The sequence below is a fragment of the Aspergillus mulundensis genome (genome assembly GCF_003369625.1).
Source record: "Aspergillus mulundensis strain DSM 5745 chromosome Unknown scaffold_10, whole genome shotgun sequence".
NCBI lineage: Eukaryota > Fungi > Ascomycota > Eurotiomycetes > Eurotiales > Aspergillaceae > Aspergillus > Aspergillus mulundensis.
This window is the reverse complement of record NW_020797898.1, coordinates 920,893-935,491: the sequence shown is the minus strand read 5'-3', so window position 1 is coordinate 935,491 and position 14,599 is coordinate 920,893. Positions and strand designations below refer to the sequence as shown.

The 14,599-nt window shown below is 54.8% G+C and overlaps 7 protein-coding genes across 7 annotated transcripts in view; 4 read left to right on the top strand and 3 right to left on the bottom strand.

The window, feature by feature from the left end:
• Window positions 1–1,174: 1,174 nt before the first annotated feature.
• On the top strand, window positions 1,175–3,004 carry DSM5745_08693 (putative proteinase; the record flags this gene model as incomplete). The annotated part of the gene is made up of 5 exons (XM_026750709.1): window positions 1,175–1,256; window positions 1,303–2,535; window positions 2,583–2,658; window positions 2,706–2,766; window positions 2,813–3,004. 5 exons carry the CDS (start codon window positions 1,175–1,177, stop codon window positions 3,002–3,004), a joined length of 1,644 nt encoding a protein of 547 aa, XP_026600722.1.
• Window positions 3,005–3,253: 249 nt separating this feature from the next.
• DSM5745_08692 (GFA family protein) lies at window positions 3,254–3,803 on the top strand (the record flags this gene model as incomplete). Its single annotated transcript, XM_026750708.1, has 2 exons — window positions 3,254–3,390; window positions 3,461–3,803. 2 exons carry the CDS (start codon window positions 3,254–3,256, stop codon window positions 3,801–3,803), a joined length of 480 nt encoding a protein of 159 aa, XP_026600721.1.
• Window positions 3,804–4,155: 352 nt separating this feature from the next.
• Window positions 4,156–5,180, top strand: DSM5745_08691 (class II aldolase/adducin family protein; the record flags this gene model as incomplete). The annotated part of the gene is made up of 3 exons (XM_026750707.1): window positions 4,156–4,372; window positions 4,445–4,752; window positions 4,824–5,180. The coding sequence occupies 3 exons, from the start codon at window positions 4,156–4,158 to the stop codon at window positions 5,178–5,180; spliced, it is 882 nt and encodes a 293-aa protein (XP_026600720.1).
• A 191-nt stretch (window positions 5,181–5,371) lies between these two features.
• Window positions 5,372–6,283, bottom strand: DSM5745_08690 (NPP1 family protein; the record flags this gene model as incomplete). The annotated part of the gene is made up of 1 exon (XM_026750706.1): window positions 5,372–6,283. The coding sequence occupies one exon, from the start codon at window positions 6,281–6,283 to the stop codon at window positions 5,372–5,374; it is 912 nt and encodes a 303-aa protein (XP_026600719.1).
• Window positions 6,284–7,070: 787 nt separating this feature from the next.
• Window positions 7,071–7,619, top strand: DSM5745_08689 (uncharacterized protein; the record flags this gene model as incomplete). The annotated part of the gene is made up of 1 exon (XM_026750705.1): window positions 7,071–7,619. One exon carries the CDS (start codon window positions 7,071–7,073, stop codon window positions 7,617–7,619), a length of 549 nt encoding a protein of 182 aa, XP_026600718.1.
• A 415-nt stretch (window positions 7,620–8,034) lies between these two features.
• On the bottom strand, window positions 8,035–10,560 carry DSM5745_08688 (uncharacterized protein; the record flags this gene model as incomplete). The annotated part of the gene is made up of 1 exon (XM_026750704.1): window positions 8,035–10,560. One exon carries the CDS (start codon window positions 10,558–10,560, stop codon window positions 8,035–8,037), a length of 2,526 nt encoding a protein of 841 aa, XP_026600717.1.
• A 3,058-nt stretch (window positions 10,561–13,618) lies between these two features.
• The window catches only part of DSM5745_08687 (Polyketide synthase), a gene marked incomplete at both ends in the record, with an annotated part of 8,987 nt that continues 8,006 nt past the window's right edge, over window positions 13,619–14,599 (bottom strand). The window contains one exon of the mRNA XM_026750703.1: window positions 13,619–14,518. Within this exon, the coding sequence (XP_026600716.1) occupies window positions 13,619–14,518 (900 nt within the window). The remainder of the gene's footprint in view (window positions 14,519–14,599) is intronic.

Sequence of the window (14,599 nt, the reverse complement as noted above, 5' to 3'; positions counted from 1 at the left end):
AATAGTTGAAGAAGAAGAAAAAGAAGAAGAACCCCTCCAACCTGCGTCATGAACGATAAGACCAGACCCTTGCAATCTCGTTTTCTGATCCATCCATTCCGCTCCACGCGTCGCGTCCGTCACGTGCCTCTCCCATCAAAGCCCACAATCAGCAGGCGGTGACTGTTATTGGTGGCAGAAACGAGCCCTTCTGGTCCTCTGACTGGATCACCTACAATATTCCCGCCAGCAACCAGGGATCAACCTTTCTTGTCAAAAGGGATCCAGCGCATTTCGTTTCTTCTGCTGGTTCTCAAATTCAAGCATGTTACACGTACTTCGTATTCGAGTCCTCTCGTAATTGTGACAACTACCATACGATGAGTGGTCGAGTCCGGCCTATTGCTTTTTTTTCGGTCACCTCAAGCAGGCGCTGCTGTTGGCCCATCAAAAAGCAGACTTTGGCTAGGTATCAGCTGCTCTACGCTAGCGCGATGCGAAGATGGTTCCTTCGGCACACTCCACACAGGATCAGAGATGCCCCCTTGCCGAAACCTAGGCCTTCCCTCCAATCTGGGATCACCTTGCATGTCTGACCGCCTGTCATGCTGCTGAGATTGCATATCCCTTTCCATCTATTCGTCGGTGGAGGATCACCATCCCGCGCATGTTCGTCTATCAGCACGGACTCGCAGAGGAAATCTGCGACTCAGCCGTCCCCAATAATGCGAGATAAGGCCCACACAGGGCGCTACTTAAGACCCTTCCTGCCCGCGGTCAAGCCGCAAAGGCTCGATTGGCGTCTGACCGGATGCACCTGTGAAGCGGCAGTCGAGCGATGGAAGATCGTAAACATCACAGTTTCAGCCGTCATGTTGATTCTGTAGGGCGAGGCGGGCCTACCCGAAGAAGGGCTGCCAGTCCCACCGTGCTGGCTTTGACGGTTCTTGCGGGGCTGACATGGTGGCTGTTCCCAATCTCTCATGCAAAAATCAGCCCTAACTCGTCTGCCGAGCTGAAGACTCGGTTCTCCTGGGACCAGGTCTGATGATTGCGATCATACAGCTTCCAAGGCTAACGGGGGCAGATCAACCCGTCAGAATCTCTGGAGTACCATGATTGCTTCGATGGTTTCCAATGCGCCCGGCTTGATGTGCCGATGGATTACCATCGGCTAGATGGCCAGGGGACTCGCATGGCAATTGCTATCGCCCGACTCCCGGCGAAGGTTCCCGTAACGGACCCCCGATATGGCGGCGCAATACTGATCAATCCTGGTACGCATGTCGCCCTTGCCTGTCGGCTGCCTATTGACTGATGCAGGTGGCCCTGGTGGTTCCGGAGTTGCTCAGGCCTTAGAAGTCGGGCGCAATCTCCAGACCATCGCGGATGCGAATATTGTCCCTGCCGAGGTGGACCAATCTTCAGATCTGTATTTTGATATCATTGGATTCGATCCTCGCGGTGTCAACAACACGACCCCAGGTTTTAGCTGCTTCCCGGATCTTTCCTCCCAAAGAAACTGGGAGCTTCAAGCCGAAGCGGATGGGATGCTCGGCAGTTCCGCGGAGTCGTTCATGCGGAACTGGCAGCGTGCCATGGCACTCAATCCATCATGTTCACAGGGCATTTCGACACCCTTGGCCGGCGGGGACGCTCTGGGAGAGCATACCAACACGCCTCCAGTTGCTAGAGATATGCTAGAGATCATCGAGCGGCACGGCGAGTGGCGGCAAAAGCAAGGCCTGGAAGCTCAGCAACAGCACAAAGCTAATGACCTTGCTGCACAGCAGTCCATCCTTTCGAAGACTAGATGGCACCGTGGGCAGGAGAAGCTTTTGTATTGGGGCCGATCGTATGGGACCGTTCTTGGTGCCACTTTTGCTGCGCTCTTTCCGGACCGCGTTGAACGCATGGTATTGGATGCCGTGGTTGATGCGGACAAGTACTACTCGGGAGTTGGCCCGGAGCCCATTGGAGATGCTGACGCCATATTTGATAAGTTCTCCCTCTATTGTAATATTATCGGGACGGAATGCCCGTTCTACGCAGAAGGCGGCCCCGCGGCAATCAAGGAGATGTACAAAGAGCTTGAGAGTACTTTGTACAATTCTTCGATTGCCGTTCTGCCCTCTGAGACGCGAGGACCGGAAGTCGTGACGTGGTCTGACCTGAAGGTTGTTTTGCGGATTGCCGTCTATCAGCCTTTGGCCGGTTTCACCTACCTAGCGGGGATTGCAGGCGATCTTCTCAAGGGTGACGGTTCCGGTCTGGCTGACTTCAAACTCGGGCGTCGCTCCTCATCATGTCCTTCCGATGAGTGTCTGATCGCTGGACCGTGGTCATCTGAGTGTGAGGCGCTAGGGCAGAACGAGCTATATTCCAGTTCTGCCATCTTGTGCTCAGATGCAGAGTACATGCAATCGACAGACGAGCAGGACTTCCAGCGGCATTGGCGAGATCTTCAGGAGCTCAGCAGTGTGATAGGAGATTACTGGGCTCACACGAGGCTCGACTGTGCTGGGTGGAGTGTCAAGCCCAAGTGGAAGATGCAAGGTAGGCCGCCAATCCTCGTCACTATTATAATTTACTAACATTGGTAGTTCCTGTGACCGGAAATACCTCATTTCCTTTGCTATTCGTCAATAACATCCTCGACCCGGTCACCCCTTTAGCAAGGTAGAACTCAACCCGTCCAACTTCGGAAGACTTACTAACCCCAACAGCGCAAAGAAGATGTCCAGTGCGTTCCCTGGGTCGGTATTACTCCAGCAAGACTCAGAGGGTGTAAGTTAGGCGCTGGTTTTCCCCCATCCGACACTAACGAGCGTAGCATTCCACCCTTGCGGCGCCCTCGACATGCGTCGACCAATCCATCCGCAAGTACTTTCAGAAAGGCGAGCTCCCAGCGCCGGGGACAGTGTGCGACGCTGACCTCAAACCGATGCTCGGCGCTCCGAATAAGCTGGAAGAAGCGAGCTCGCTGGACGACGCGCGAAGGATCAAGGTTCCGTTCCCATTGTGAGGTGAAACATTCATACTTTTTAGCCTCATTACTCCGTATACCCCTACCGCTCATGGTTGTAATACATCTTGAAATATTCCGAAGCTACCCTAATTATACAAATCGTTCATGATGCCCTTCCGAGAAATTTGCCTTAGTAATGAATGTGGAGCCACGAAGGTAAAGCCCACAACATGAGGTCACTCAATTCTCCGAACACAATTGTCTTCAATCGAGACAGAAACCAAGAAGCCACAACCACCATCCAACATGTCCACCAAGACCCTAAACGGCGCCTGCCTCTGCGGCAAAATCACCTACGCCATCGACCTTCCAGCCTCCTCGCCAACCCCCAAGGTCCTTCCCCTCCCCACATTCCCAACCTGCCCTGCCCCTCTCCGCTACGAGTACGACCTGCATTAGAAGAACACTAACCAACACTACTGCGAAACAGGTCATAACATGCCACTGCACGAGCTGCAAAAAGTACACGGGCGGCCCCTTCTCCACAAACATCATCATCAACCCCTCGCAGCTCCGCTACACCTCCGGCCACCCCAAGACCTTCACGGACAACAGCACGGACAGCGGGAACCCCCTCCCGCGCATCTTCTGCCCGGACTGCGGATGCCACTTTACGTCGTCGCCGGAGGGGGCGGACTGGGCGGCGCTGAAGTGGGGGACTCTGGATGAGGAGTCGCGCAGGGTCACGGGGGAACTGGCGGGGGAGATCTATTGTAAGAGGAGGGATGGATGGGTTGATTGTCTTGTTGGTGCGGAGGCGAAGGGGGTGTTTAGGAAGGAGGCGGGGATGGCGTAGCTTGTTCTTAGGTTGTTTGGTGTACAATAGAGGTGAAATAGAGGTGTTTCTATGGTTGTAATAGATTGGATGTGATTCGTGACTATTGTGAGGGGAACCTCGGATATGCGCGTTCCAGTGGAGGGGTTCCATTGGGAGCTTGGGAGCCTATTGCAACTGCACTCGCATTTACCCCGCCCGATAAGCAAGGGTCCTACCTATACTGTACTGCGCCCTTTGGGTGACAGTCGCTTCGGCCATTTCCTTTCTTTTCTGCTTTGCGTACGTTCTCTCTTTCTCCATCTATCTAGGCCATCGTTGGGAAATTCAACATTCATCAAGAAAGACACTCTCCACTCAACAAAGAAGCAAAATGCACCCCTCAGCAACAGACCCTCCGACCGTCCCCTCATCCACCCCTCCCAGCAATGCCAGCGGCAACAGCCAAGAAACCTCCGCCGCCTCCTCAAAAGTCAAGATGCCCATCCCCAAGCCCCCCGTCTTCGAAGACAAGGTCAAAGAACAAGAGTACCTAAAGGGCCGTCTGGCCGCGGCATTCCGCATCTTCGGCAAGAACGGCTATGACGAGGGTATACAACTCCTCAAAATCCTTTCGTCACTACTCAAATGCACGCAACGCTAATGCCCACGATCTTTTCCAGGAGTCGCCGGCCACATAACCCTCCGCGACCCAATCGACCCCAGCACCTTCTGGGTAAACCCATTCGGCGTCGCGTTCAGCCAGATCAAAGCGTCGGATCTGATCCAGGTCGATCACTCGGGGAATGTCATAGCCGGCGGGCCGTGTCGGCTCCTCAATGCCGCGGCATTCATGATTCACTCTGCGATCCACGCAGCCAGGCCCGATGTCCTGTGTGCGGCGCATAGTCACAGTCTCTATGGACGGGCGTTCTGTACGCTCGGGCGGGAACTGGATATCATCACGCAGGATTCGTGTGCTTTCTACAATGTACGTTTGCCTAGTCGGTCGTGGGCAGAATAAGGATGGAGGGGGTGATGCTAACGGATGGCGTCATTCAGGACCACGTCGTATACCGCCAATTCAACGGCGTCGTGCTCGCCGAAGAGGAAGGGCGGAATATCGCGTCTGCCCTGGGCTCGAAGAAAGCTGCGCTCCTGCAGAACCATGGTCTGCTTACTGTGGGCAAGACGATTGAAGAGACAGTCTTCTGGTTCGTTAGTCTGGAGAAGTGCTGTCATGCGCAGTTACTTGCTGATGCGGCGGCTGCGGGACGCGGAGGCGCGACGGTCAAGATCGATGAGGCGGACGCGGCGTTTACATATAAGACTGTTGGCACGCCGATGGCAGGGTACTTCAGTGCGAAGCCGCTTTTTGATGTTGTGCATGAAGAGACGAAGGGTGCGTATTTGAATTAGGGTGCAGTGGTTTCCTTGAGTTGTTGGTCTTTTTGGCGTATTCTGGGGCATTGAACATTGAAATAGGATAATATTGAATCTCAATTGAAGCTTGGAAGCTCGAGGACAACATCCAGATACGAAGAACGAACATCTGGGCTGGTCATCAATAGGTAAAACAGAGGCCGACAGATATCCCTGCATCCCCATACTCACAAAGCCCAAGCCGGCACAACCGGCTCCCACGGATTAAACTTCTCATTGTTCCTCGCGTCCCAGGGCATCCAATCATCCAGCGCCTTGCCAAACCGATCCTTCCTCAGATCCATCTGCGCACTCCCCCACCCATGCCCCAGCAACCTCCGATTCAACTCACAACCCAGCTTCTCCAACGACACAAGCGGCGCCCTAAACCAGCCCCCGGTCTCGTTCTCGATGCGTTCATCACCCTCCTCCGCCTTGCGGAACGAATGCGTCCCCCACCCACCAAGATGATACACGAATTTCGGATGCGTCCCGTCAAACCGCACAGTCGACTGGTGGTGCGTCGTGTACTTGCCGTGCGCGGACCACGAGACAAAGAACACGTTGTCGTTGAGCGTCCACACAATGATATGCTCCCAGTCGTGCGTGTGCGCGTTCAGCCACCCGAAGTCCCCCTCGAAGTAGTACGCGTACAGGTACGCGCACCAGCCGTGGTTGCAGCGCTCGCGGACGTACGTCTGGCTGTGGTCCAGGCGGTTGCGGTCGCGGCAGCCGCGGAGGTTGGGGCTTGCGCGGGTTTCGGGCTCGGACGTGGACGTGGACGTGGACGTGGACGTGGACGTGGTCGCGTTGGCGGCGGCGGTTGGGAGTGCGGCGAGGGGGTCCTCTCGGAGCCAGGAGGTTGGTTGCGGGTCTGGACGGATGGGGATGGAGATGCCGGTGTTTAGATCGCCGGAGGTGCTGATTGCGGCGGTTTGGTCGCAGCTGTCGGTGTCGAAGTCGAGGATGGGTTGGAATTTGAGCGCGCCGGGGCTGGCGGTTGTGCTGAAGGGGGTGAGGAGGTTGGCGTGGATGTGGATGGGGGATAGGGTGAGGAGGAGCGGCAGGAGAGAGAGGTTGGAGGGATTGCAGGGAATCATGGTTTGGTAAGGTCAATGTGTTTGTTAACTCGGGTTATGGCTGGATGGATCGTGGACGGCGCGAGTTGTCATGGCGGACTTGACAAATCTTATAGCCATGATCTTGCTGCATCTCGGTCAAACCGCGAGCTGAATGCCTCATCCTCCGACAGGGCTGGAAGACGTCTGAAGCATCGCTTTGACCACTAGACCTAGACCCTGTACGGCCTTGCATGCATGGTCATGGTAGCACTGCGACGTGTACCGAGCCACGGAGCAATCCACGACGAGCTGAGTCGAGCGATGTCCATAGACACGGCACATCGTCGTATGATGATTGCGCTATAGATGCAAAGTCGTTAGTGAGGCTGATCTAGATCGTCTTAATAGGCGATGTAAGTCGTAGCAGTGAGTCTCAGAAGACCCGCGTATGATGCGTGCGGGATTCCAGCTGCAATAAACATGTTTGCTAAGGGAAGAAACGTGAAGTCAAAATAGCCGAGAGGGAGAAAGAGATCCATCAAGAGCCAAGTGCACGCAAGCTTATGGACAGGGTCCAATATCTGCTTGTGTTAAGGAGTATGCAATGCACAGCTTGGGCCTCAGCTGAGAATACCCTACCTATCAGTCCTTCTGCAAGTCGAGGCAGCCAGCGCCCCAGCTGAAACCAAAAAGACGTCGAGGGAGGAACTCACCGTCCCACTGTACCGTAGTCCATAAATAAACAATCCGGTCCGTCCTCAACCAGCAGTCCGTCCAGTCCAACACCATCAAAACAACCACAACCACAATCACAACCACAACCACAATGCACCCAATCCTCCTCCTCCTTCTCCTCCTCCTCCTCAACACCCACCCCATCCTATCCCAACGAACCCCTACCGAAAACCTCGTGCTGGCAGACTGCGGCATCGGCCTCGGGCACGCCGGCGGCTCGACCTCCCGCGAAATGATTTACTACGCCAGCGACGTCTGGACCGGCAACGGGCTCGACACCTACAGACCAACAATGATGGTGAACGTGCCCTGGAGCGGCTCGTACCCCTGGGGCCAAGCGGGCGGCGTAAGCGCGCGCATGCCCAACGGCGACGTCTTCAGCGTGCACATCAATCCGGCCATCAGGGACCCGGATCCCGCGGGCGACGCCTGGCACGCCTATGAGATGCACCTCCCGCTGAAGTGCTACAGCTACCATTGGGATAAGCTGTACAGGCTCGATGATGGGAAGTGGTGTGCTTCTGCGTATGTTTGTAATCATCGTGGGACGGCGTATGTTAGGCCTGGGGGGAATCCTCCTGCGCCGCCGCCGCCTGCTGGAGGGGGTGGTGGTGCTGGGGTTGTTTGTGATGCGTTGTGAGGGGGGACGATGGCTAGGGAGAAGGAGGCTGCGGTTTTGGTGTTTCATGGGGATGGGACTGTTGGATGCTTCTTGTTGGTTATTTAGCCATGGGTTTCTTGTGTTAGTGCCTCTGGTACGTGGTATTTGTGTGCAAAAGGGGCCCTGCATCTCGCAAGAAATCGAGGTAAATGATAATGGAGATGAATGTCGCACGTTGTATTAGATAACGATCAACGCTGATATCATATCTATGCCAAATAAAATATATCCAATCGCTGATATCGCTCGCTCGCTAAATAACAAAACCTGACCGAAAAGCTATGTACTGTATGCCATCGTGTACGTATATCGTGCTGTATGTCCTGGACGTATCGCATGAGAAACATGAACCCCAATATAACACCTGAAAACATGAGAGAGACCGGGAAAAGGGTTAGAAATTGAACAAGCCACTCCGCCTCTTGCCAAACGGATAGACCACGAGGGCAGAAACAAAGAGTCCGACCGTGATTCCAATCGCAATCTGCACCATGCCAAAACCAAGACTTGCAATGGACGTATCCTGGCTAGCGATATTGCTCGTATTGCCGCTCTCGATCCCGTCGCGGACAGAATCCGCATAGTTGAGGCCAGCAATAAGCGATCCGCTAGAGGCAAGACCGGAGGGGACAAGGACGAAGATGGCAGGTAAAATTGCTGCTGCTGCATGACCGCGCCAGACTCGTGAATAGAGATTTCCCAGCAGTCCAATCGTAAAAGCACCAACTGTATTCGCGACTTCGGAGTTCGAGCCCAGCTTGGTTGTAGAGAAGTAATTCGTGACGTACCCGCACAGCGCGATGAGAATCATGACCGGCAGCTGCTTCCATTTCGCCTGGTTGATGATCGCGACGAAGATGATGTAGAGGGGCACGAAGCAAAATTTCTGGATGTAGACCGAGCTGTAAACATCAAGGTTCTTGCATTCCCTTTCAGACGTCGCGTTGCCGTCTATAAGACCATATATTGTGGTCCCGACTGTGACACCGTACCCAAGGAAGAGTGAGTAAATGATTGCATATATCATGCGAATTGAACCGGCGATCATCTGATGAGACTGTAGTTCAAGACTGGCGCAGAGAACTATAAAACCTGGTAGAATGAGGGCGATGGAAGATTGGGCGAGCGCCGAAAAGCAGAAGAGGTACTGTTCTTCACCTCCGATGGTTGCACGGATGGAGCCAAAGGCACGAGCAAGGAAGGAAGTCAGCACAGCAGCAGTGACTTCAAAGACATTGGAGTAAAGAACTGATTTGGGCGAGAGAACATGTTGCATGAAGCCGACCAGCGAGCCAAGCAAGAAAATAATAGGCATATCAATGGGGCGGGCGCTAAAGGCAAACGGGCCAACAGCGATACTAGCAAGACCATAGGCAGGAACAAGGAGCCATTTGTTGAACCGGGGCTTGCGTGACATGATCTGGTCAAGTTCGGAAATCGCTTCTTCGACGCCGATGAGGTCGTGGACGACGTTCTTGTACACGTTGTGGGTGTCGGCGAGACGGCCGAGGTCGACGCCTTGGACAACGCGGACGAGCTTGACTTCGGCAGTACGGGTAGTTGGATCGTCAAAGGACATGATCATGCAGCCAGGTAGGTAAAGAAACTGGCCTTCGACCTCGAGGACGCGCGCCGTCATGATCATATACTCTTCCATGCGGTGGGTGGGTGCTCCATAGCGCATGAGCGCGCGGCAGAGCTGCATGATGTATCGCTGGCGAGCAAGAATCTCAGCAATGTGCACCGTTACACGAATCTCATCTTCCAGTCTTGTCTTGCGATACGCCTTCTTCCGTCCCCGCTTTGGGGTCATAAACGCATCCGGAGGAGCAGGTAGAGTGGCAGAGCTCAGATTCATCGACGCCCCGACCAGCGAGGCAGTCGAGTGCGTGTTCGACTTCTTGTACCACTTCAGCTTTTCCTTCTTCGGCGTCGCAGCACCAGACGATATCGGGGAGTCGCCATCAGACTCTACATCGCTCACAGGCGCACTGCTACTCCCAGAGCTCTGCACGGCTTGGAGGCGGAGCAGCTGCGACAGAATACCACCACGTCCAGACCCGTACCACGAATCCGGTCGGAGTCCTTCCGGCGTGCTCGCACCGGACCGAGCGTAGGCAGATCGGGGACGCCGGCGACGCATATGGCTCTGGGTAACGCTACGCACAAGGCGATGAGCTTCCGCACTGGGTGGCGGCTGGGCGCCAGCATTGGGGTCAAGTGGAGCTTTTTCCTCATCGCGCTGCTGGTGGTGGTGAAGTGGAGGCAGCACACCTTCAAGGTCATCCGGGAGCAAAGAGGCTCCGAGATCGCCACCGTCGTCATAAGCGTCCCGGCCCAGCCGCTCGCCGAGAAAGACGGTCTTCTTGCGAATCAACTGGCCGGCATTGCGGAAGCGCTCGCGGACCGACATGTCGCGGTTGGGGGTCGTGTCTTTAGCTTGGCTGTCGGCAGGCTTGGGCTGGCCTAGTTCGTGGATGGGGATATCCTGCTGCGAGTTGTGTCGGCCGTTGGAGTCTGGCGGAGAGCCCGAGACCAGCGTTGCGGCGGAAGTGTCGGAAACGTTGGCAGAGGGTGCATCGTAGTCCATCATGGAGTGGTAGGAGCGAACGGAGTAGTCCGAGTCATTGCGAAGGAAGGCAGGGCGAGTCACTGCAGGCGCAGGCTCCGGTGTTAGTGCGCGATCATCCGCCTCCCGATAGCTGCTGAACGACCGGAACCTCACGCGATTGCCTCGAGGCTCTGCGCTGGCATTGACGGTCTGTGTGTTGGCTTCTGCGGCATGCCCTGCGTCGGCCGGGCCATTGTCGACACCAGCGGGCGCTGGATTGGAGTTTTCCTGGCCCGGATTCTGTGGTGGGGGAGGGGTGTTGGCGGGGGAAAGCAGTTCATAGGAAGGGTGGCCCTCCGGTGCGGACATTGGTCCGGCTATGAAGACGAGTCTCGCGAAAGATGAAGCAAGGTTGAAACAGAAGAACGATGGCGGACAAGGCAAAATTCGAGGAGAGAAGGGATTTAAGCTGGAGGGATCTTGAGGCTTCTAGAAGAGCGAGTCTAGAATTGCGCTATCGAGTGCGAACGGACCACGACCACGGGTGGAGAGCTGGCGACCAGACTTCGCCAGGCACGAACCAAAAATATTCGGGTCTAGACTTCACTTCTTCACTAGAGAAAGTCATTTGATGGGAAGAAACTTCAGCTCAGAGCAGTCGAGACCTGGTGGGGTTATAACTCAGCGTCCAAGACGACGACCAAGACGACGCGAAGCCATGACCTCACAGCCGGGATGATTGGAGAGCAGGCCACGATAGACGGTGGAGATGGTGGTGAAGGCAGTGACAGATGATAGGGAGCCGATGACGATCGCCTCCTGAGGTTCCGACGCTGCAGGAGGTTGATATCGGAGCATTTCTGGCACGCTGCCCGCCAGCCATGGCTTCTGCCAGTGCCATGTGCTCGCCCAGTGCAAAGTGCTGCAATGCAACGCCGCGTTTTTACGTTTGCCCCTGTGGATCCCAAGCTTTGCGCGGAGTCTCTGTTATCGCAGCCAATCACGGCCAAGGCTTCCACTCGGCTCCCAGTCCGCCGGCTCGGCTTCTCCCTGCTTTTCTTTCACTCTTTCACAAGCCGAGGCCAGTCCGTGTGTTCTGTATCCACTATCCAGGAACTTCGCTGCAGAACAGGCAGAAAGGGGTTCGTCGGGCATCAATCTGTCGGTTTCTGAGCATCATGTGCCTGTAGCTATCGAAGCTATCCCTGAATTTCTGCTCCTCTTTGATCCCCTTCCTGCGGTTGCCGCGGTGAGATATATCCACAGGGCTCAGCGAGGCCTGTTCTCTGCATAATCATGTCTTCGCCGGGAATCCCGAATGCCCAACGGCCGGCCTTCGCCTTTTCACGGGAATCCTATGTGATATGTCAACCGGAGCAGCTAATATCAGTATCATCGGACTCTCAACTCCCTCGCTGTCCCGTCCCCCTGGATCGAGGGACCACACGGGCCAACCCGAACCCACTCAGCCTGCTATGTTAATGTAGCCTATGTGATCATCGCGATCTTCAGCTGCCAGCTCAGAGCTCTCCTAAGTCTGATCAGCAGGGTCGTCAACCTCGAAACTATCCCGACTATGCATATGGATGCATAATACACCGACGGGCATGAAAAGTGGTGCCATCTCTTGATCTACGTCACCGTGACGAAGCCAAGAGCACCCGCCGGAGTATTTCCATTTTTCTTCCGCAGGGCGTCAATCGATATCAAATTATCAAGCCCTAAATTCTTGTCGTGGACGGCAGTTCTGAAACAGACCCATCCAAGTTGAAACTGAGTCGTGCCCAGCCGCCGACTGTGGCTCAGCAGGCGGCAAATCATGGAAGTCTAAACATAGCACTGTCTGCCAACGTCAACTTTATTCGTACTTCTGGTGATTCCCAAAGGTAGGAGGTGGATGCATTGTCTGCATACGTACCTGTTTTACGAGATACAGAGTCAATCTGGCGCTGTGCTTCCTTTGAGGCTGCACCCAAGGGTCCCAACCACCTGTGTCCCCTTGTCGGTGCTCCGGACAAACTGGTCAGCTAGAAGCTGCTACCATTCTAAGCGCAAATTGTTGTTATGAAGATGAGGCTTGGTTTACAGGCATTTGGTTACAAAGTACAAGGATTATGTACAAAGTATCCCAATTGCTTTATGTGTGATAGGTGGCTCGGGGGCTGATACACACCTCTCCGAACGTCGGGAATTGACGATGCACTCACCAGGTAAATAGGACATTGCAGTGGGCATTTCCTATGCTGTTGTCTTGTCTGATGGGCATGGACCGAGTACTCTGGAATAGTTTGAGCAGCGAGGCACGTCAATCCGCAAGGTGGTCTTCAATCTTTTCGTTGGCCTTTCGTCCAGGAAACTATATAAGAAGAGATCAAAAGAAAGAGATGAGGATGAGATCCGGAGTGAAAAAGAAGGACCAGCGCTAGAATCGAAAATGCGGCCTTTGAGCGAAGTCTCTATGAGGCTCTTTGTTTGCCCTGGCAGTCTCTCTTTAAATCCGCTCTCATCTAGAATTGGTCTCCGCCTGCTAAGCTACTTGGCCTGTTCTGTCTGGTACGGAGCTTGGGAGTCTGTAGCTCTCGCTCTACCCAGGTTACTCGGTGCGACAACAAGTGCGTCAATGTGGGATTGGGAGGATCGCGACGGCACCGTAGCGCTTACGCTTCGAGTACGTACTTGAAGCTCAAAAGCTTACGATCTCAGGTCTCTGACCCCACCCCCGGCCATGGGTGCACTGAAAATGAAAGCAGAAAGTTCTAGATCTACTTTTGGCCGTCAAAGCTTGGTGGATTTGGTCTAGACTCTGGTCAGGTCGTTATGCTGATTCTCGCATAGATGTCGCAATCCCAGACATACCACATTTGAACGCTACTTGGGGCTGATATTGAGGCGCTGATGGTACTTTCAAGTTTCAACGCTTGTTCTATTCATAGAAATAGACTAATCCCAGATGGGTGCTGTTTGTGTGTGCCTCAGGCATCCAATTATAGCCTACGGTAGGCTGGCTACAGCTAGAACTCCAGAGGAGTCTTGAGTCATCAGCAATCTTCTACTAGCAAATAAAGAACGCGACTTCTTATTCTTTTCGCTAAGAACACCTCTGTTGCAGTATTTGTATCGCCACCGAGAGTGCCTCCGAAATCTCTTAGTACCTACGAAAGGTCACGTGTTTGTTTCTCGGGGTCCAATACGTGAATTCCCTTGTAAGGTGTACCCGCATTGAATCTATGTCAACCCGCAAAATATATATTGAACCCCAAATGTCTAAAATTACCACATTGCCATACCTGAATGGTAAGTCTAGAGTAACTATGTGAGGGAGGCTGAGTGCATAGGTATCATTACAGCCTTGGCGCTTCTGCTATCCTGCAGCAGACAGTAACTTCCAGAACAGTGATGCGGTCATTTCAATATGCCACATCCCAACCTATGCGCGCAGCATGCGCGGATAATGCGGCTGCCCCGGGTCATCCATACTCTCAATCAGCGCCGCAATACCCGCATTCAAGCCTGCCTTTACAGCCCTCCGCGCCCACTCCGCCACAGAAACAACATCAACCTGCACATCATCCCCACCACCAACCCGTTCCCTAACAAACCTATCCATAGCATCCAGCGGGATAACCACATCCCCTACCTCATGCAAGTAGTCCACCCCATTGACCCCCTCAATGGTATTCCGCATCACACACTGCAATATCTCCCCACCAACCCGCTTCAATGAAACCAGGTCCAGCGCCCCGCGCAGATTCACCAGCCGCGGCACTGCCCTCATCCTCACCATATACTCCACAAACGCATTCATCCAGTCGACCGCCGCAGCTGCATTGCGCGCTGCCGCGCCCTCCCGGATGATTGTTGACGGGCGGTGGATCCATACCTTCACCCCGTGCTCCTGGGCTAGAGCCTCGAGCATGCGCTCGCTCGCCCACTTGGCGGCGATGTAGCCGTGGGAGCCGTCCGGAGGCGGGGTGTAGGCCGCCGCCGAAATAGGTGGGAAGGAAGGGACCGGCGGGTTCGCGAATAGGGCGACCCCGACGGTGGAGATGTAGTGGATTGGGACGGCGCGGGCTGCGCAGAGGGCGATCAGGGTGCGTGTTGATTCGGTGTTTGCGGCCTTGATGGACGCGTAGGACTTTAGGTGTGAGGTGTCGGCGCCATTGTGGATGAGGGCGTCGGCGCGGCTGAAGATCGAGATGGCTTCTCCCTGGCTGAGGCCGAGGAGTGGGTCGGCGAGGTCGCCGGCGTGGTAGACTACTTTGGGGTTGCTGGGGAGGTCGCCGGTGGAGAGGCGCTCCGCTAGTTGGCGGGTTGCGAGGCAGATGATCTCGTGGGTGGACGGGTCGGCGATGAGTTGGGTAAGGAGGTGGGTGCCTAGCAGGCCCGAGGCGCCGGTCAGCACGATGGT